The sequence below is a fragment of the Cuculus canorus genome, chromosome 4 (assembly GCF_017976375.1).
Source record: "Cuculus canorus isolate bCucCan1 chromosome 4, bCucCan1.pri, whole genome shotgun sequence".
Classification (NCBI taxonomy): domain Eukaryota; kingdom Metazoa; phylum Chordata; class Aves; order Cuculiformes; family Cuculidae; genus Cuculus; species Cuculus canorus.
The window spans coordinates 7,090,677-7,112,298 of NC_071404.1; the positions used below are offsets into that span (position 1 = coordinate 7,090,677).

General features: G+C 47.3%; 1 protein-coding gene and 1 long non-coding RNA gene across 4 annotated transcripts; one reads left to right on the forward strand and one right to left on the reverse strand.

Moving 5' to 3' along the window:
* Nucleotides 1–1,277: 1,277 nt before the first annotated feature.
* On the forward strand, nt 1,278–20,823 carry LOC104054945 (CD8 subunit alpha). 3 transcript variants are annotated; one of them, XM_054066101.1, is made up of 7 exons: nt 1,278–2,028; nt 2,358–2,546; nt 3,121–3,489; nt 4,005–4,079; nt 15,616–15,732; nt 17,257–17,287; nt 19,679–20,823. In XM_054066101.1, the coding sequence occupies exons 2-7, from the start codon at nt 2,501–2,503 to the stop codon at nt 19,731–19,733; spliced, it is 693 nt and encodes a 230-aa protein (XP_053922076.1). In that variant the 5' UTR covers nt 1,278–2,028; nt 2,358–2,500; the 3' UTR covers nt 19,734–20,823. The 3 variants fall into 3 exon arrangements, with proteins under 3 accessions (XP_053922076.1, XP_053922077.1, XP_009554314.2); XM_009556019.2 differs by lacking the exons at nt 1,278–2,028; nt 2,358–2,546; nt 3,121–3,489; nt 4,005–4,079 and adding exons at nt 13,349–13,478; nt 14,052–14,420; nt 14,995–15,069; XM_054066102.1 differs by lacking the exons at nt 15,616–15,732; nt 17,257–17,287; nt 19,679–20,823 and adding an exon at nt 4,436–6,418.
* On the reverse strand, nt 6,411–10,949 carry LOC128852142 (uncharacterized). The gene is made up of 3 exons (XR_008449782.1): nt 10,886–10,949; nt 10,217–10,291; nt 6,411–7,097 (listed from the first exon to the last, which is right to left on the reverse strand). It is a non-coding gene; the product is annotated as an uncharacterized LOC128852142 (long non-coding RNA).
* Nucleotides 20,824–21,622: the final 799 nt, after the last annotated feature.

A 21,622-nucleotide genomic window follows, 5' to 3' on the forward strand; every position in this document is an offset into this window, starting at 1 on the left:
TGTTCTTGAAGCAGAAATAGTATCCCTCGTCCTGCGACGTGAAAGACTTCACTACCAGCCTGTAGAATCTCCCAACTTTTGTTGCCTCGAAGCGTGGGGATGTCTGTTTATTCCCCTGGAAGGTGGTCCAGTCCTTGGAGGAAATGTAAATGATGAACGGTCCAACCCTTGTCCAGGTGGACCCAGAATACGCTGCTGTCCTCCTTGCTGGACTCACACTCAAACTCCAGTTGCTATTCCAGCTGGAGATGTGTAATGGTTCTGTCACGAAACCTGACTGTCACACTGTATCTCTGTGCATGGATCCCAGGGCAACCTGCAGGAGAGAAATCCTTATGGAACTGTCTGGGGAGAGCTCTGGAAAACCTTGTTTTCCCCTCTGGAAAACCTTGTTCCCTGTCCATGAGGTGTGAGGTCAAATTCCAGAGAAGGACCATGGTGTCTGTCTGACTTGAAAGTGGAATCCTTGCTGGGATCATGCATGGAGCTCAGGTTTCAGTCTTTAAACGCTTTAAAGATGAGTGCTGCCCTTCAGAAAAGCCTTTCAGCTGCCTCCACAGGGATGTTACTCCTTTCCCAGCTTAGTTGAAGTGACTCCCTGAAAACAATGACTGGTAAAGCACATTTTTTCCCTTCCCCACCAGAACCCCCTCTCCAACTGGGCTCCCTTCCCAGTGCGTATGATGCTGCAGCCTCCCCTCCGGCTGCCCTACGCTTGCTGAGATGGTGCCGTCGTTCCCTCCATAATTACTGAACCAACATCAAAGTCAGCCTTTTTGCTCTGCTCTTTTATTTTCCCTCTAACCATGAAGCCAAATTTCTTGGATGCAGTGGAAGGGGTTTTCTTGCCCCTCCCGGCGTCAGTGATGCACAACCCTGTGTCCATACTCACAGAGCCCCAGAGCGAGCAGAAGGAGCAGCACAGGAGAGCTGACCATCTTCTCCTAGGGGTGGCCGTTCTCGAGGATGATGCAGCAGAGCAGAGCAGAGATGGTCTTTGTCGCTTGACTTGGCAGACTGTGTCACTCTTTGGAGAGGATGTGATGTCATCCGGACCCTCTTGGGTAAAGAGAAGGTGTTCGCACCTGGAGCGAAATGAAAAAAAAAAAAAAGGATTTGTGAGGAAATTCAGTTCCACTGAAGGATTTGGAGTCATTTGTTATCACAAAGTATTGTTGCGCACACTTAAGTGGTCTCATGTGGATGGCAGAGCACTCCACATTTTATTAAACAGCACAGTAATATGTCCATGCACATTTGTTATCTTCAAACGCGTGCATTGCTGAGTACAGCTGAGTTCTTCAGGTGTTCGATAGTTCTCTAATTAATCATAATTAATGAACCCTAGTTAGTATTTTGCTAAAGTATTCTCTCTTTCAGGTTGACATCACAGGAGTCACAGCCCCATGAAAGTATGAATTTCACACATCACAGCAGGGCTGAGTAGCAGCCGCAACAGCAATGGCATCAAAGTCAGCAGCACCTGGTTTCTGACAGACCCAGGAAAAGGGAGATTTCTTTGCAAAGCAGTGATAGAAAAACACCTCACACAGGAAAATAATCAGCAGGAAAGCCAGGAACAAAGAAATAAATAATACAGCAGCCCACTGCCTCGCAGTCTGCTGAAGCTGATGCTATTGTATGTGCAAAGGTCCAGGAAGCACCACCCAGACCCATGTGCCAGTGGTCACCCGGAGGCAGCAGCGAGGGCTCTCGCTGGTGAAGCACACGACGGCTTTTGGGGCACGGCGGAAGCTCCTGTGGTTACAGAAGAAAAGCATAAGATGTTGAAACAAATAAAAAACACATCCCCCTGTGGCCTGGAACTTTCTCAGTGGGTTGCAGATCACAGACCACCTGCCTTGCACAAAGTGGCTTTTGCAGAGCAATTGCAAAGAAGAATTGCAAAGAGAACAATCGAACCCCTCAAGAACTCAGCCGCACGTCAGCAATGCACACACTCACAGATAACAAATATGCATCGATATATTCCATGAAACACTCCTTGCTGATGGATAATAGAACATGGTATGTTCTGCCATCCACAACAGTCCCCTTGAGTGTGAGCAAGTGACGGCAGCAGAATCCCTGCCAACAAATGGAACCTGCAGCCAAAGCACAGCGCTTTTCCATGACTTCTGTGGAGCTGGATCTGCTGCGAATCCCCACACGGCTTGCAGACAGCAGGCTGCGGTGTCTGATCCCACCTCAGGATCAGTGCTCCTCAGTCTGAATCTCCAGGGAAGTCATTGAGGCAAAATCCTTGAAGCACCATTAAGAACAAGTAACAAATGATTCCTAATCCTGCAATGGAACTGAATGTCTTCAGCAATCCTTTATTTTTCATATTGCCCCAGGTGCCAAACACCTTCTCTTTACCCAAGAGGGTCCAGATGACATCACATCCTCTCCAAAGAGTGACACAACCTCCCAAGTCAAGTGACAAAGATCGTCTCTGCTCTGCCGCATCGTCCCCGAGAACGGCCACCCCTAGGAGAAGATGGTCGGCTCTCCTGTGCTGCTCCTTCTGCTCGCTCTGGGGCTCTGTGAGTATGGACACAGGGTTGTGCATCACCGACAGCGGGAGGGGCAAGAAAACCCCTTCCACTGCATCCAAGAAATTGGGCTTCATGGTTAAAGGGAAAATAAAAGAACAGAGCAAAAAGGCTGATTTTGATGTTGGTTCAGTAATTATGGAGGGAACGGTGGCACCATCTCAGCAAGCGTAGGGCAGCCGGAGGGGAGGCTGCAGCATCATACGCACCGGGAAGGGAGCCCAGTTGGAGAGGGGGTTCTGGTGGGGAGAGGGAACAGGTAAAAGAGGGCTAAGCAGTCATTGTTTTCAGGGAGTCACTTCAGCTAAGCTGGGAAAGGAGTAACATCCCTGTGAAGGCAGCTGAAAGGCTTTTCTGAAGGGCAGCACTCATTTTTAAAACGTTTAAAGACTGAGGGCTGAGCTCTCTCCATCCATGATCCCAGCAAGGACTCCACTTTCAAGTCAGACAGACACCATGGTCCTCCTTTGGAATTTGACCTCTACACCTCATGGACAGGGAACAAGGTTTTCCAGAGGGGACACGGCTCTCCCCACATAGTTCCATAAGGATTTCTCTCCTGCAGGTTGCCCTGGGATCCGGGCACAGAGATACAGCATGGCAGTGAGGTTTCGTGACAGAACCATCACACATCCCCAGCTGGAACAGCGACTGGAGTTGGAGTGTGAGTCCAGCAAGGAGGACAGTGGCGTATTCTGGGTCCACCTGGACAAAGATCAGACCCTTCACTTCATCGTCTTTATTTCCTACCTGCGCCGGACCATCTTCCAGGGGAATAAACAGACATCCCCACGCTTCGAGGCAACAAAAGTTGGGAGATTCTACCGGCTGGTAGTGAAGTCTTTCACGTCGCAGGATGAAGGGTACTATTTCTGCCTCATGAACATCAACCAAATGCTGTTCTTCAGTCCTGGCCAGCCTGCCTTCTTCCCAGGTCAGAAACATCTCCACCCAACATTGCTTAGCTCGGTCAAAATGTCCAGCACCCCCTGCCCATGTTTTTTTTAATCCATTTCCATGCTTGCTTGCTCAAGGCAAACCATATTCTCCTGTCAAAGGCTGCCTGCTTGCTGTTTCTTCCCATGGTTTCACCCCTGTCCGAGGGCAAAGATGAACGAGCAGACCCAGCATCACCTCCCTATCCCTCTTTTCCATCCCAGTCATGGCTTTGAAGGGATAAGACCATAGCAAAGTCCACCATCACCACACCCTCCTCCCTCACCTCATACAGGTCCCTAAAGTCCTACCAGAACCTTTGGTGGCAGAAAGCAAAAACTTCCCAGTGGAAGTCACCAGCCAAAACAGACTCTGGGATGTTCCACTGGAGCTGAGCCCTACGCTGGCCACTGGAACAGCAGGGCCCTAGCAGGGGTGGGAGAGGAGAAGGGCAGGCGAGTGCTATTTTATCTTACTTTACCATATACTCTATTCCTCCTTTTCCGTTTACAGTCATCAGCACAGCAGCACCCACCACACTGCGTGGTGTCACTGGAAACAACACCCACGTGAAGACCCTGGATCAAGGTAGCTCAGCTGCAGGGAGGGAGAGGGAAGAGCTGGCTCTGCTCCGCTGACACCAGGGGGATCCTGCAGGCATTTGGGGATTGGGGAGGAGAGCAAAAATGCTTAGATCTTTCTCAGAATTGGATACCTGGGTGTGTAGAGCTGGAAGGGTTAAACTCCAATGTTTCATCCCACTTAGGAAAGGCTAAACATGACTTCAAAAGCACTGGCACGTTTTATGCCTGGGCACAGCAGGAAGAGGTGGAGAAAGAGCAGAGGCTGGGGGGCCTTGGTTTTAGCCTTGGCAGGGGACCAGAGCTGGCTGTAACACCAGCCGTGAGCACCTGGTGGACCTTCCCTCTTCTTTATTCCTGCAGAGAACAGCAAGAACAGAGTACAGGTTTACACCTGTGACATCATCTGGGTTCCCTTGTCAGGCACCTGCATCCTGCTCCTCAATGCGATCATGGTCACCGTCAAATTGTGTCGACGTAAGAGTCGCCCGGAACCCGGAGCTGGTCCAAATTCCCTCTGACATCACACGGAGCCAAGAGCCCTCCCTGTGCAATATCATTACCCAGTGATCTGCAACATCATTAACATACAAAGGACACTCAATGGTCTTTTTCTGCCTTTTAATGCTGATGTCAATTATCAGTGCAAAGCCATTAGCTGCAATTAATTTCTGCAGCACGCAGGTCGAGCCCTCCAGGACAGGTTTTCACCTTGTGCTAAAATGAATGGCTGGACATTGTGTTTTGCAAATACATCCCAAAGTGATGACAAAGATGCTAAAATGGAGTAGAGTCTCCTTCACCTCGGTTCCATGCTGTCTGGTATCATCGCCACTTGCCAGTTGCAGAAATTAATTGCTGCCAGTGGATTTTCAGCAGTCTGGCAAAGTCATTGCAGACAGCAAATAGAATAATTCACCCTCAGCTTGCACTGCAAGACAGACACTGCTTTCCTGTGACAGACCAGGGCTTGAACATCTTTCCTTGACACTCCAGCTGCCAACTGGACTGGGACGGATCCTGCAGCGCACTGAGCAGTTCTCCAAGGACTCTGAGCAGGGTCAACACTGCGGCTGGCTCTGCGCTGGGGGCACCGGGGCTGCTGTACCAAAGGGATTCAGACGGGCTGGAAAGATGCTCTGAGAGCATCTTGCTTTTAGTTTGCTCCTGCTGAATGCTGGTTGGTAAGACTTTGCTAACTAACACTCTGAGAGCCACCAGCAGCCGGCAGGAGCAGGTCACTGCTCAGCTTGTAAAGGCCCTGAACGGGCACATTCATTAGAAACAGAGAATACATCATTCAACACAGGTGTGGGAGGAGCATGTGCGAGTGTACAGCAAAGCAGTGGCACAGCATCATCCCTCTGGCTCTACCTTCCCCTCCATCCTTGGTAGAGGGAGCAGTCACTCCCCACTTTAACACAGATTTTTCCAGAGGACCTGGTCTCAAACCTGGCCACAGGTGCTCCTTGCAACAGGGATTTCCCCTAAATGCCACGGGAATAAAGCTGGTACTGGACCACATCAAGCGCCTTTCCCAGGCTGCGATGCTCACCCAGGCTCTCAGGCTGCACAAATGACGGCTGCAAGGAACTAAAACCCCGGAGCTCATCCCACCAGAGATGCTGTTGGGAGGGGGCCCTGAGCATCTCTGCTTCCAACACATCACACCAGCAGCTTATTTTAGCCTCTGTGAAAGCTCCTATGAAATAAACCCACTGTTTTCCTACCCTGCAAGCACTCAGCAGACAGAGCTTCACCCCAGGAGCACACGGGTTTCATGAGATGTATGTTTTAGACACCAGCTATAAGGAAACCCCTTGGAAACTTCCCATGGGCAAAGGTTTATTCTTTCTAAAAGAGAAATTTCCCCTCTGCCTGCAGCTGCTTTTGAGATCCCAGATCTGTTTGCCATGCTTGAGGCATCCTGACCTTAGTGTCTATCCCTGCTTCCCCTTTCTCACCTCTTGCCCAGCGCAGGAGATGGCCTCCCATGACCAGACAGCTGGGGCCGCATGTGGCAGCAGAAGGCAGACTGCAACAGCCCAATCCTTCTCTTCCCTGGGAAAGTGAGCGGGCAGAGATAACCCTGCCTGTTCCCCTCCTCCTTCTTGTCTCCCCATGCTCAGACCACCCCAGCAGTGTCCAGTCCTTACTGAAACCACCCAGGATGGCAACATCTTGCCTCCAGCCATCAGATTAACCCAACTACAAGAGCTCCCATTCAAAGAACGGGGATTTACCCTTTGATTCTCTGCCTGCTAGTGAATAACAGGCAACAAAGAATTTGCTCAGCTCCTGAATTCCCTAATTTGGCTTCCTTGTTCCTTAGTAAACTGAAAAAAAACAAAAATAAAATACCCAGAATAAGTGGAGGACACCAACAGTCAAGGATGCTGTGTGTTGTGTAGAAACACAGCTTTGGGCAGTTTAACAGTGGAAACGTAAAAAAATTGTAACAGTAATTCCTATGACCATCAACAGGGTGATTTAGGACAGGAAATTTCAGAGAGAATTAAGCAGCAGTATTCATAACTTTGAGAGCCAATGGATTAAATCACCTCTCCTTTCATTGACTTTTTTTCCCAGAGCATATGTGAGAAAGAAACAGAAGCACTAATAAAAAATGCTTTAATGACTGAGAATATGAGCCCAGACCCCTGATATCTACAGCTTTTTAGGTTTTCTTCCCTACCTCATCACTGTGCTGAGAGCACAATGACGATAGCAGGCAAGGGTCAAGAAAGCCGTGTTACAGCATGTGGGGTAAGAGGGATGGTTCCATCATGACAGTGAAAGGGAAATATTTCTGTGCCTCTCTGTTAATGGCATGGTGTCCGAATCCATGGAGGGAGAGATATGGGTAATGGCATCAGCCATCTCAGCGTCATCACAACGTCATCCTGGCATGATGTCCTGGCAAATAAAGGGCCTTTCATTTATTCCTTGTTTCCTTCCAGGGATGGACCAGCCTTCTCCTCTCTCCCACTGTCACCCTCCTCCCCGCAGTGAGGAACATCCAATCCTAGAAGGAAAAACAATGGGATTTTATGTATTATCCCAAACCCTCAAATGAGCAGTTAATAAATGTTGTCACTTTCTTTGTTGATATCAAAGTACTCATATTGTGTGCGTTCAGGGTGAGATCTGCAGCTTTCATGGAAATACGTACAAATATTTTTGTGCCAGCATTCTTTTAATTGGAACTCATATCAGAACAAGTTAAAAATAAATTCATATGCATTTTGCTTCTCTGCCACTTTGCTATGGGAAAGATCCCTTCCAATTTATACACCAGCGGTTCTTTCACATGAAACAAAACTCTCCCCATACTCTGAATCTTTGCAACAGAACAGGTTTAACATTCCTCCTAGGCTGTTCATTTCTTCTGCTCAAGTTCAACTTCTCCTCTCTCTTCAAGACATGCAGGAACATGGAGGGGAACTGCATCACGCTTCTAAGTAGGGGAATGTCATTATTACTATTTGTACTTTCCAATCTGGTTAATAAATTAAAGCCATGAAACACTCCAAAAAGTCCCAAGGATGGCATCAGAGCAGAGTATTTTCTCTGCCGGGTACTAAGTCTCTATGTGCTGTTTGCAATGTGGATCTCACACAACCAACTTCTTCAGTTAATTTGACGTAAAAACCCCAAACCTCCTAAGATGAGCCACTCAGAAGGAGCAGCTGGCAGGCAGTATGAAAAGGAACCCTGTCCAAATGGCAAAGACCTCTCCATCTTCAGTGAAAAAAATCTCTGGAGGGGTTGGAAGCTCTCACATACCAAGGCTGATGCAGGAACCCAGGAGCTTGTCTCCTTGGCTTTTTTGAGGTCAGGCAATGGATAAAGGCTAGATTTTCTCTTGCCCAACCAGACTGAGCCTCTGCCTCACACAGCAGAAAACCAAATCCTGCAGAAATTGTGGGTGTGACCGGGTGAAGTTTTGCAATGTTGAGTATTTCAAGGATTGAGCTTAGCCAGGGAACACTAAAATATGCCTGATTTCCCCATGTAAATCATGGGGACCAATGGATGACTCCAAAGGAAAGCAATAAGAACACAAGCTGGTGCAACTGCCAGCACCTTGCATCCTGCAGTCAGCTCTGTGACAAACTCTACTCCTTCCTCCACCCTTTGAACACAATGGAGCGACACTTACGCTGCCCAAGATACAAGCCGTGCTGGTTTTCCTGCTTTTCCTCTCTGCCTGCAGTTTAAACATCCATTCGGGAGGTTGGGTACCAAAATATGCGGTGTGAAAAACCTCCCTCCCTCCAAGCCTGGACAGGGAGGTCTGTGGCTTAGGAGACATCTCTCTGCCCAGAGCTACGTGTGCAATCTCACCAACCAAGCTTCCTGTTGCTCCCTCCCAGCACGGAGACCTGAGGCTGCAGGCTGTGCAGGCAGCATGAAATGCAGCACAAAAACTACATGTATGGCAGCTGCCTTCAGGGACGGGCAGGGCATTCCCAGGGGAGCTTGTTGTGTGCGGTCTTTCCATGTTGCAGCATGGCCAGGGGCAGAAACCACAGTTGAGTCCCTTTATATTGGACATCTCTTCCACTACCACCACAGGAGGTGATGCTGAGCTGCTGTTACTGTAGGCAGGGTCTCAGGCAGAACTGTTGCTATCACTCAGCGAAGGTCAGGATGCAATTATTGTCCAGCATAAGCAAGAAGCAAACTCACTGCTGATGCATCAACAAGCATGGAGATCATGGGGATTTTTTGACTAACTAGTCATGTGGAATGTCCACACCATGAAGAGATCAGAGTGCAGGACTGTTTGTGGCTTCTATACTGTATTTTAAGGTATGTGATGTTTACACTGAGAGTACACAGAAGGGAGTGCAGTATTGGCCACTGAATTGGGAACATGCAGCTACAGTGGAAAGATGGTCTGCGAGTAGCTGGTGCGTGAGAATTGCACTTGACCTTCTCCAAACCCCTTCAATGCTGCAGCTTTGCAAAGGAAAGGGGGGCAGCAATGGCTCATAAACCACAGCTTCATTTCACACTGGAAAAATTGTATGCTATAGTCTCAACCCTTCTTTTTCCACCTGTTTGAAACAGAAGATTGTGATTTCTGACTAAATTTTGAAACCTTCATGAAGAGTTTCCATGCCTCCTTCCAAAAGAGATCTTTCAAAGGTTCACAATGGGCAATGCTGAAGCAAACACAGTCCGGTGTCTCAGCCCGAGTTATCACTAACTGATCACTTGCAGGCATCAAGCAGCAAGCGCTCAGCAGCAGCGACGCTGCATCATTGCTTGGCAATGGGGTGTTCTCATGGAGCACCACGAGGAGATATCACGGGCAACAGAAAGAGTGGACCTGAGAGAGCATCACCATTTTGATGCTGCTTTGTGTCTACCAACAACCATTGCATAACTCCCATGTTCTGAGATGTACTCACTGATCCTTCCACAAAATGACTGCAAAACCAATCATATCTAAAACTCAGCACCTCCTCCAGCTCTGTTGCCCCAAACACCCTCTTACACGATCATAGAATCATTCAGGTTGGAAAACACCTCTAAGCTGATCCAGGACAACATCTGCATCCAGGAGAGGAAGTTCTGGCCTCCGATTGGGTACCTGGGACTGATCCATATTAAAATTTACCATTTTTCAGAGGCAAGAGAGATGTAAGATGTTCCCACTACGCAAGTCAATAGCCCGTCATGGATGATCCCCTATTTGTATTGGTTCCCAGCAGGTGCCTGACAAGGGAACCCAGATGATGTCACAGGTGTAAACCTGTTCTCTGTTCTTGCTGTTCTCTGCAGGAATAAAGAAGAGGGAAGGTCTACCAGGTGCTCACGGCTGGTGTTACAGCCTGCTCTGGTCCCCTGCCAAGGCTAAAACCAAGGCCCCCCAGCCTCTACTCTCCCTCCACCTGTTCCTCCTGTGCCCAGGCATAAAACATGCTGGTGCTTTTGAAGTCATGTTTAGCCTTTCCTAAGTGGGATGAAACATTGGAGTTTAACCCTTCCAGCTGTACACACCCAGGGATCCAATTCTGAGAAAGCTCTAAGCATTTTTGCTCTCCTCCCCAATCCCCAAATGCCTGCAGGATCCCCCTGGTGTCAGCGGAGCAGAGCCAGCTCTTCCCCTCTCCCTCCCTGCAGCTGAGCTACCTTGATCCAGGGTCTTCACATGGGTGTTGTTTCCAGTGACACCACGCAGTGTGGTGGGTGCTGCTGTGCTGATGACTGTAAACGGAAAAGGAGGAATAGAGTATATGGTAAAGTAAGATAAAATAGCACTCGCCTGCCCTTCTCCTCTCCCACCCCTGCTAGGGCCCTGCTGTTCCAGTGGCCAGCGTAGGGCTCAGCTCCAGCAGAACATCCCAGAGTCTGTTTGGCTGGTGACTTCCACTGGGAAGGTCTGCCAAGACACAATAAGGAGATGCAAGCTCTTTATTTCTTGCTTTCTGCTGCCACTCTCAGAAAGCTGAAGTACCCTGAAGCTGGTAGGACCTTTGAGACTTGTTTAAGGTGAGGGAGGAGGCGGTGGCAATAATGGGCTTTGTTTTGGTCTTATCCTTTCAGTGCCATGAATGGGGTGGAAAAGAGGGATAGGGAGGTGATGCTGGGTCTGCTCGTTCATCTTTGTCCTCAGACAGGGGTGAAACGATGGGAAGAAACAGCAAGCAGGCAGCCTTTGACAGGAGAACGCGGTTTGCCTTGAGCAAACAAGCATGGAAATGGGTTTTGTGGGAGAGGCGACTGATTAAAAATGGCATGGGCAGGGGGTGCTGGACATTTTGACCGAGCTAAGCAATGTTGGGTGGAGATGTTTCTGACCTGGGAAGAAGGCAGGCTGGCCAGGGCTGAAGAACAGCATTTGGTTGATGTTCTTGAAGCAGAAATAGTATCCCTCGTCCTGCGACGTGAAAGACTTCACTACCAGCCTGTAGAATCTCCCAACTTTTGTTGCCTCGAAGCGTGGGGATGTCTGTTTATTCCCCTGGAAGGTGGTCCAGTCCTTGGAGGAAATGTAAATGATGAACGGTCCAACCCTTGTCCAGGTGGACCCAGAATACGCTGCTGTCCTCCTTGCTGGACTCACACTCAAACTCCAGTTGCTATTCCAGCTGGAGATGTGTAATGGTTCTGTCACGAAACCTGACTGTCACACTGTATCTCTGTGCATGGATCCCAGGGCAACCTGCAGGAGAGAAATCCTTATGGAACTGTCTGGGGAGAGCTCTGGAAAACCTTGTTTTCCCCTCTGGAAAACCTTGTTCCCTGTCCATGAGGTGTGAGGTCAAATTCCAAAGAAGGACCATGGTGTCTGTCTGACTTGAAAGTGGAATCCTTGCTGGGATCATGGATGGAGCTCAGGTTTCAGTCTTTAAACGCTTTAAAGATGAGTGCTGCCCTTCAGAAAAGCCTTTCAGCTGCCTTCGCAGGGATGTTACCCTTTCCCAGCTTAGTTGAAGTGACTCCCTGAAAACAATGACTGGTAAAGCACATTTTTTCCCTTCCCCACCAGAACCCCCTCTCCAACTGGGCTCCCTTCCCAGTGCGTATGATGCTGCAGCCTCCCCTCCGGCTGCCCTACGCTTGTTGAGATGGTGCCGTCGTTCCCTCCATAATTACTGAACCAACATCAAAGTCAGCCTTTTTGCTCTGTTCTCTTATTTTCCCTCTAACCATGAAGCCCAGTTTCTTGGATGCAGTGGAAGGGGTTTTCTTGCCCCTCCCGATGTCAGTGATGCACAACCCTGTGTCCATACTCACAGAGCCCCAGAGCGAGCAGAAGGAGCAGCACAGGAGAGCCGACCATCTTCTCCTAGGGGTGGCCGTTCTCGAGGACGATGCAGCAGAGCAGAGAGAGATGGTCTTTGTCGCTTGACTTGGCAGACTGTGTCACTCTTTGGAGAGGATGTGATGTCATCCGGACCCTCTTGGGTAAAGAGAAGGTGTTTGGCACCTGGAGAGAAATGAAAAAAAAAAAAAGGATTTGTGAGGAAATTCAGTTCCACTGAAGGATTTGGAGTCATTTGTTATCACAAAGTATTGTTGCGCACACTGAAGTGGTCTCATGTGGATGGCAGAGCACTCCACATTTTATTAAACAGCACAGTAATATGTCCATGCACATTTGTTATCTTCAAACGCGTGCATTGCTGATTGCAGCTGAGTTCTTCAGGTGTTCGATAGTTCTCTAATTAATCATAATTAATGAACCCTAGTTAGTATTTTGCTAAAGTATTCTCTCTTTCAGGTTGACATCACAGGAGTCACAGCCCCATGAAAGTATGAATTTCACACATCACAGCAGGGCTGAGTAGCAGCCGCAACAGCAATGGCATCAAAGTCAGCAGCACCTGGTTTCTGACAGACCCAGGAAAAGGGAGATTTCTTTGCAAAGCAGTGATAGAAAAACACCTCACACAGGAAAATAATCAGCAGGAAAGCCAGGAACAAAGAAATAAATAATACAGCAGCCCACTGCCTCGCAGTCTGGTGAAGCTGATGCTATTGTATGTGCAAAGGTCCAGGAAGCACCACCCAGACCCATGTGCCAGTGGTCACCCGGAGGCAGCAGCGAGGGCTCTCGCTGGTGAAGCACACGACGGCTTTTGGGGCACGGCGGAAGCTCCTGTGGTTACAGAAGAAAAGCATAAGATGTTGAAACAAATAAAAAACACATCCCCCTGTGGCCTGGAACTTTCTCAGTGGGTTGCAGATCACAGACCACCTGCCTTGCACAAAGTGGCTTTTGCAGAGCAATTGCAAAGAAGAATTGCAAAGAGAACAATCGAACCCCTCAAGAACTCAGCCGCACGTCAGCAATGCACACACTCACAGATAACAAATATGCATCGATATATTCCATGAAACACTCCTTGCTGATGGATAATAGAACATGGTATGTTCTGCCATCCACAACAGTCCCCTTGAGTGTGAGCAAGTGACGGCAGCAGAATCCCTGCCAACAAATGGAACCTGCAGCCAAAGCACAGCGCTTTTCCATGACTTCTGTGGAGCTGGATCTGCTGCGAATCCCCACACGGCTTGGAGACAGCAGGCTGCGGTGTCTGATCCCACCTCAGGATCAATCCTCCTCAGTCTGAACCTCCAGGGAAGTCAGTGAGGCAAAATCCTTGAAGCACCATTAAGAACAAACAACAAATGACTCCAAATCCTGCAATGGAACTGAATTTCCTCACAAATCCTTTTTTTTTTCATATTGCCCCAGGTGCCAAACACCTTCTCTTTACCCAAGAGGGTCCGGATGACATCACATCCTCTCCAAAGAGTGACACAGTCTGCCAAGTCAAGCGACAAAGATCGTCTCTGCTCTGCCGCATCGCCACCGAGGACGGCCACCCCTAGGAGAAGATGGTCGGCTCTCCTGTGCTGCTCCTTCTGCTCACTCTGGGGCTCTGTGAGTATGGACACAGGGTTGTGCATCACCGACACCGGGAGGGGCAAGAAAACCCCTTCCACTGCATCCAAGAAATTGGGCTTCATCGTTACAGGGAAAATAAAAGAACAGAGCAAAAAGGCTGACTTTGATGTTGGTTCAGTAATTATGGAGGGAACGGCGGCACCATCTCAGCAAGCGTAGGGCAGCCGGAGGGGAGGCTGCAGCATCATACGCACCAGGAAGGGAGCCCAGTTGGAGAGGGGGTTCTGGTGGGGAGAGGGAACAGGTAAAAGAGGGCTGAGTAGTCATTGTTTTCAGGGAGTCACTTCAACTAAGCTGGGAAAGGGTAACATCCCTGTGGAGGCAGCTGAAAGGCTTTTCTAAAGGGCAGCACTCATTTTTAAAGCGTTTAAAGACTGAGGGCTGAGCTCTCTCCACCCATGATCCCAGCAAGGACTCCACTTTCAAGTCAGACAGACACCATGGTCCTGTTTTGGAATTTGACCTCACACCTCATGGACAAGGAACAAGGTTTTCCAGAGGGGACACGGCTCTCCCCAGATGATTTCCATGAGGACTTCTCTCTTGTAGGTTGCCCTGGGATCCGGGCACAGAGATACAGCATGGCAGTGAGGTTTCGTGACAGAACCATCACACATCCCCAGCTGGAACAGCAACTGGAGTTGGAGTGTGAGTCCAGCAAGGAGGACAGCGGCATATTCTGGGTCCACCTGGACAAGGATCAGACCCTTCACTTCATCGTCTTTATTTCCTACCTGCATCGGACCACCTTCCAGGGGAATAAACAGACATCCCCACGCTTCGAGGCAACAAAAGTTGGGAGATTCTACCGGCTGGTAGTGAAGTCTTTCATGTCGCAGGATGAGGGATACTATTTCTGCTTCATGAACATCAACCAAATGCTGTTCTTCAGCCCTGGCCAGCCTGCCTTCCTCCAAGGTCAGAAACATCTCCACCCAATATTGCTTAGGTCTGTCAAAACCTCCAGCACTCCCTACCCATGCTATTTTTAATCAGTCGCCTCTCCCACAAAACCCATTTCCATGCTTGTTTGCTCAAGGCAAACCATATTCTCCTGTCAAAGGCTGCCTGCTTGCTCTTTCTTCCCATGGTTTCACCCCTGTCCAAGGGTAAAGATGAACGAGCACACCCAGCATCACCTCCCTATCCCTCTTTTCCACCCCACTCATGGCTTCGAATGGATAAGACCATAGCAAAGTCCACCATCAACACACCCTCCTCCCTCACCTCACACAGGTCCCTAAAGTCCTACCAGAACCTTTGGTGGCAGAAAGCAAAAACTAAGGAGCCTGCAGCTCTTTATTGTGTCTTGGCAGACCTTCCTAGTGGAAGTCACCAGCCAAAACAGACTCTGGGATGTTCCACTGGAGCTGAGCCCTACGCTGGCCACTGGAACAGCAGGGCCCTAGCAGGGGTGGGAGAGGAGAAGGGCAGGCGAGTGCTATTTTATCTTACTTTACCATATACTCTATTCCTCCTTTTCCGTTTACAGTCATCAGCACAGCAGCACCCACCACACTGCGTGGTGTCACTGGAAACAACACCCATGTGAAGACCCTGGATCAAGGTAGCTCAGCTGCAGGGAGGGAGAGGGGAAGAGCTGGCTCTGCTCCGCTGACACCAGGGGGATCCTGCAGGCATTTGGGGATTGGGGAGGAGAGCAAAAATGCTTAGATCTTTCTCAGAATTGGATCCCTGAGTGTGTACAGCTGGAAGGGTTAAACTCCAATGTTTCATCCCACTTAGGAAAGCCTAAGCATGATATAAAATGCACCAGCGTGTCCTACTCTGCACAGCAGGAACAGGTGGAGAGAGAACAGAGACTGGAAGCTGGGGCTGGTTTTAGCCTTGGCAGGGGACACGACAAAACTTTTGGCTACGTGTCCTTCCTCAGGATCCCAGGAAAACACTGAGAGCAGCAGCACTAACAAAGGCTTGTGCTGTGCTTGCAGACATCCTTGGAGGGCCAGGAGAACCCCTTGCTTCACCACCAACCTTGCTGGCTGACCTTCACCGGGTCAGATCCCTTGGTAGATCCCCCTGCTCCACCAGATTTGGCCGTAACACCAGCCACAAGCACCTCATGGACCTTTCCTCTTCTTTACTCCTGCAGACACCATCAGTCAGAAAGATCTGGGCTTCTTCTGTGACATCTTCATCTGGGTTCCCTTGGCAAGTGCCTGCCTCCTGCTCCTCTTCGGGCTAGTGTTCACCATCCTGATGTGTCAACGTAAGACTAACTCATAAACCCCTGGAGATATTCCTGTAGCTTGAAACTGGAGCCCCATCCTTCAGGGGAATGGATTTTCTAGCTATCCTCTTTACACAGACATGTGATAACCAGGACATATCCAATGCAAGAGAAGGAACACTGTTTAAACCAACATCCGCATTCCCCTCATCAGCAGGCCTTGGCTGAGAAATAATTATCAACTTCTACAATACAAAGGAAGAAAAAATAGGTTATAAGTAGAGAAAATGTACTGACTCTGCCATGCCTAAATTGGTGTACCAGAAACCGAAACACTTTCACAAAATAGGGTAAACTGGCTGCAGCACAGGGCTTGCAAATTCTAATGCTGAGACTCCCATTTCAGTTTTTGCTGTAACCAAACCAGGGACTTAATTACAGAGGTTCAGAGTCTGCTGTGGTTAAAGCAGTCAAGCAAAGTCTCTGGGTAGGCAAAAGTCCTTTGGTGAAATTTCATGTTCAAAATGTCTTTAAATTACTCTCAGCAATTAGTGAGTCCCAATGTATTTAAATTAATATAACGCTCACTGAAATCAGTTTAACTTTCTGATACTCCCAGAAATTACACCAACTTCCTTAAACCAGCTCAGCTCATTTGCCTGGAATACCAAAGCGTTTTGCTGTTGAATTAACCTAACTAGATCCTCACCGACCCCCCAGCCGATGTGAGATGAACTTGCCAGTTGACTCAGTATAAAAAAAGTCCAATTTTTAAGCATCCTTCATCTCTGAAAAACACTAATCGCTATTGTCCGCAGAGATACAGAAGAATACATAAAGAAACACTAATGAGGCACAGCCAAAAATCATTCTTCTTGAGGGAAATAGCTGATGATGCAGCAGAGCACCCGGAGCTGGTCCAAATTCCCTCTGAAGTCACACAGAGCCAAGAGCCCTCCCTGCACACTAGAATTGCCCAATGACCTGCAACATCATTAACCTACAGAGGCCACTCGATCTATTTCTGCCTTTTAATGATGATGTCAATTATCAGTGCAATTAGCTGCAATTAATTTCTGCAGCCCAAGCCTTCCAGGACAGGTTTTTACCTTGTGCTGAAATGAATGGTTGAACACTGTGTTTCACTGAATACCTCCCAAAGTAATATGGAGAAGAGTCTCCTTCACCTCGGTTCCATGCTGTCTGGTATCATTGCCACTCGCTTGTTGCAGAAATTAATTGCTGCAGGTAGATTTTCAGCAGTTTGGCAAATTCGCTGGAGACAGCAAGAAAAATAATTCATCATCAGTGTTCCCAGGCTGACCCTGCTATCATCACTCACATGAAAATTTAATTAACGAAAATACTTAAGCAGACTGCTGGGAAAACTGGACTGCAGCACTGTTCCCTTGCCCGGCTTTCATCAAAAATAAGCTTGGTTTATCCGTTGTTAGTCTTAGAGACCGCAAGCTGCTCGGGGATGCCATCCCTCCCTTGTTGCAGTGTTTCTTTACCGAGACGACTTGGTATCTTTGAACTAAAGTGTTCTCTTTTTTGTTCCAGAAACCAGAAGACGAAGATGCAGATGTAAGAGGTTAGTAAGTGACAGGTGTTGATATTGTTCTCTTAAGCTTGGCAGCGTCTCACCCTCAAGTGATAAAGCAGGCAAGGTGCCAAAAAACAATGTAAAAATTCTTCATCCCACAGTGAATGGTAGGGGACAGTGTAATGAATTAAGGGGGAAAAAAAGAGAGATAAGATTCTCTTCTCCTTTGTTTTTGTGGTTTGAGGTTTTCTAATATTAAGTAATTCAAATCACTGAGCACTGACACTGCAGTAGATACTAAACAGAAAGACAAGAGGTGTTTGTGGCAACCTAAAAACCTTGTATATCACCCAATGTTCACAACTAACATCATAACTCAGCGTTCCCAGTGCACCGCTCCACCTTGAGCCTGGGACTGACAATATTTCATCTCTTCCCCTCCCCAAAGTGTTTATTTGATTTCAACACTGGACCTTCAAGTTGTGCCCATGGATTAGATGCAAGTTACTGTCTCCCAAATCCCTCTCTGCAGTTTTGGACCAACACCACCATGGCTTTATGCTTCTTCTTCCCCATCAGGCACCGAGTAACGGTAGCAGAGAGGCTGCTGCAGCCCTCGATGACTTCCCTGAGAAACAACAATGCAGATAAGGACACCTTTAGAGTTAACCTGTTTTCTAGGGCAGACAGGAATCCTTTTTTATGCTTTCCCTCCTGCCTCCCCAACCCACCCATCATCCTGAGTCATCAGGAAAACACTATCTGAATAAGAACTGCAATTTGCCAGTATGGAACAAGAAATCCTTTTGCTTGCAAGTAACACACATTTTGCTCCTGCAAATCGACCTCCCTGCAGCTGTTTTTACCTCTGCTGCTCTGCAGAAACCAACTCCGGCAGTTTTGCAGAGTGCATCCCAGGCCTTGCTGCAAGAGAGCGCCCCAACACTGAAATCTCTGCTATTGCTCCAGACAGGCCAGAGCTGGGTTAGCACTTGGAAAAGCTGGATTGCAAGAAAGTTTGCAGCAGTATTGCCACACCTCTGGAGCCTTATTCTTTGCAAATCAAGAATCTTTAAAATCAGATAAATCCAAATTTGTATTCCATGGGGTTTATAGTAAAAAAACATTAACAGATTTTTAGTTGTCCAAATTAATGCAATCACTCAGAAAGAAATGATAACTGGGAAACGCCTCCCTACACCTGCATTAACAGAAAATGGATCCCTACAATTATTTTTTTTGAAGGCAGAACGCATCAGAAGACATTGCCTGAATAATAACAGTTTTTAAGGGAAAAGGCATCAAGTGGCAATACCTTCTGCCCTGTGGGTGCAATCTTCCTCTATCAGAGTACAGCTGCACCCACAGACCTGATTTTTCTTTAACTTGTCTGGAAAAGGGAACAGCTTGTCATTTTTATGATGGATATTTATTCTATCCAGTGCTCTTCTAATCTTTGCCGGGCTTTCCAAGGGCTAAATGATAACGGAGAGCTGCTCTTGCAGCCTTGTTTAGGACAATGCTTGCATTCTTCACTTATCTCAGTCCCTGCTGCCAGCCCTGTGCAAGGATGTTCTGTCCCCAAGGGAAAAATCACACTGCAGAGCTTTTCGATTCTGCACAGATGGAGCAGTTGGGCTACAAGAGCCTCAGGAAATCATTTTCATTAAGAGCAGCTTTCCTTCAACAGCACTAACATGACACAGTCCCAGTTTAAACAATTGTAGCATATTTAAGCTTTTATTTAGAGAGGAAATTCCTGCTGCTCTGAGCAGTTCCCGCTTATTGAAATGAAGTTCTCTGGAAGTTAATAGTGCAATTCACTCAATTAAAGAGCGCCTCAGGATCTGGCCTGGGAGTCTGACTGGCGGTTGAAGGATTCATTTTCCACCACAAATTAATCCTCAGTGAAAACGGGTGCCAAATCTCCAACTCATTAACTCAGCACAAAACTATCGGTTGCTGGAGAGCAGTAATTTCTATCCTTCTGGGAGCACACTGGTTGCCTAGAAAATCTCCCTGTAAACTCCCCTGCACAAAACTGGTTTGCAACAAGAAAAAGCCCTTATGATTTGCTAACAGCTTACCCAGCTCCAAAAAAAAAAGCCCTGAGCTCTTCTTTCTTCATTCATTTCTGAATGAGGAGAAAGGCTTGATAAGAGGGCAGGAGCGTGCAGAAGTCAGAGGTCAATTTAAAAAGCCCGTTTTTTAATTAGTGCAACAATTAATTAGCAGAAGAAAATCATTCTAGTGGCTGTCACAAGGTAAAACATGGGTAGATCCTTCTCTAGCATGAAGAGGATTTATGAACACGTTGCAGTCTGCTCTTGGAGGTCCCTGGCTGTAAAGCAAAGTTAAATGAGCTGATCAGCAGCCATACATTAATGGTCATCTTGTTCCTTTCACATCACAGTAAAACAAAACTTTTTCTCTCTCTAGACCCATGAATGGGAAACTCTACACTAAACCCGTCACGCCAAGCCGACACGTATAAGGATCTGCACCTTCAGGCTCTGAATCATCATCTGGGACCTGTCGGTAAGCCCATCACCTACGTCATCTACAATGCTACTACTTATTATGCACTCTACCTTGACAAATTTGAAGAGACAAGATGAAGCAGACCTACAGACAGTGAGCAGCCACTTTTGTGAACTGCATGCTTCCAGAACCTGAAATTCTTACCTTATTCCCAAGGCCAAACACCACCTCTATTCCCAATGACAGAGCTTTGTGGGCTCAGGCAAAAGAAACAGCTCAATCCCAATGCTGACGCGTATCAGTGACAAGCTGATGAGAAAGAAAGATGTTAACCAGACCTTTGGTCAAGATATGTGATAGGTTTTTGTACAATGCAGCCAAAAGTTGAGTTTGCTACAAAATGACTTTGAAATAAAAGCCCTCATTTCACACATCCTCTTTTCCTGGTGCCACTTACCTCCTAGGAGTTTTACTGTTTCATCTAATGCAACACAAGGCTGCAATGAGAAGGTAAATGTGAATTGAATGGCTTTGCTTTTTAGGTTTTTTGAGTCCTGGGGGCTAAGGTTTGCTCTCTCCCTCTTGCTAACCTTGTTCTGCTGCTAGCCCTATTTCCATCAATTTGGACAGGACTGCATCTGAGTGAGGAAGGTGGGATTTTCTTTCTTTCTGGAAGAAATGGTAGAGTGGTAAAAGAAGTCTTTGTCCCTTGCTTTGGTTAAACAGGACTTTCAGCACACCCACCTCAGACATGCTGATTGACTACAAGTTGTTATTTCAGCTCTGTATTCAGTGTAAATATTTCCTCACTATGCTTGCAAATGAAGAATGGAGGGAAAAAATAATAATAAAATGTTTCTAGTCAGACTCTATCACATTTAATTTCTTTCTTTGGTTCCTAGCCTCAAAAAAACTAAAATCCTTCTTGAAGATAATAAATAAGGGTTTGAGGAAGTCTTGGGTAAGGAAAAAGGCAGTGTTTTACACACCAGCCTGAGCTTTAGGATGCCAGAGTTCAACTTCCAGCCTATTAGTGCCTAAAATGATCTAAAATTATTTTCCCAGGGACTTGCAAGATGGGCCCTGTAACACTCCCCATCCCAGGGTGTGCTGCGAAGGTGGATAAGATAAAGACTCTGGAAGCACTCAGGTTTTCTTGCCAAGGGGCTGATAAAAACCTGGGGAAAAAAGCATGAAAGAAAGCCTTTGCTACTCTCCTTCTCTGCAAACAAGCTGGGAAGGAGAGAAATTCAAAGAAACAAATTTCTTCCAAGATTAGTTTTTCCTAATACTTAATAAAAAAAATAATTAGGAACTAGATAAGTGTATTGAAACAACAGCAGCCACCTATTGAATAACAACTACATATATCTACACATACTATAGAGAAAAAAATAACTGAAAAGCCTTAACATTGAAATCTCTGTGGATTCAGAGACTTTAAGAAACACTAAGACACACTCAATTGATCCAGAGTGGCCTCATTCAAACTCCAGGTGCTGAGCTGGGAGGAATCAAGGGTTTCACTGCACCTGCAGCGCCAGCGTCAACCCCATCACCAACGTGCAGCTGCATTTTTACAATATGAAACAGATGCACTCACCAACCTGTTTCTAGGCAGACTAGGTCCAAACTTTGGCCCCATTTTAATACATTAGTGTTACCTAAATCAGTCTGATCTCATCCTACAGTCAGCTCTAACCATGCAAACGAAAAGCTCATGAATTTGCTCTCTTCTGTGAGCATCACTTTTATTATTAAGTTGTTCCAGACTCTCTTGTTGACTTACTTTGAGCTAAAGGTTTTTACTAATAAAGCCTTAACCTATAAAGTGCTTCTGCAAAACTGTTCACAAGAGCTAGAAACATCACTACCTCGCTGGTAGCATTCTCTACAGCTTTT

What these genes read in the sequence shown, in the direction of transcription:
- LOC104054945 (XM_054066101.1), top strand. Translation starts at nt 2,501, where the DNA reads ATGGTCGGCTCTCCTGTGCTGCTCCTTCTGCTCGCTCTGGGGCTCT. An exon ending in TCTGCTCGCTCTGGGGCTCT is followed by an intron (nt 2,547 to 3,120) that starts GTGAGTATGGAC and finishes TCTCTCCTGCAG; the next exon opens with GTTGCCCTGGGATCCGGGCA. An exon ending in CACCATCCTGATGTGTCAAC is followed by an intron (nt 15,733 to 17,256) that starts GTAAGACTAACT and finishes TTTTTGTTCCAG; the next exon opens with AAACCAGAAGACGAAGATGC.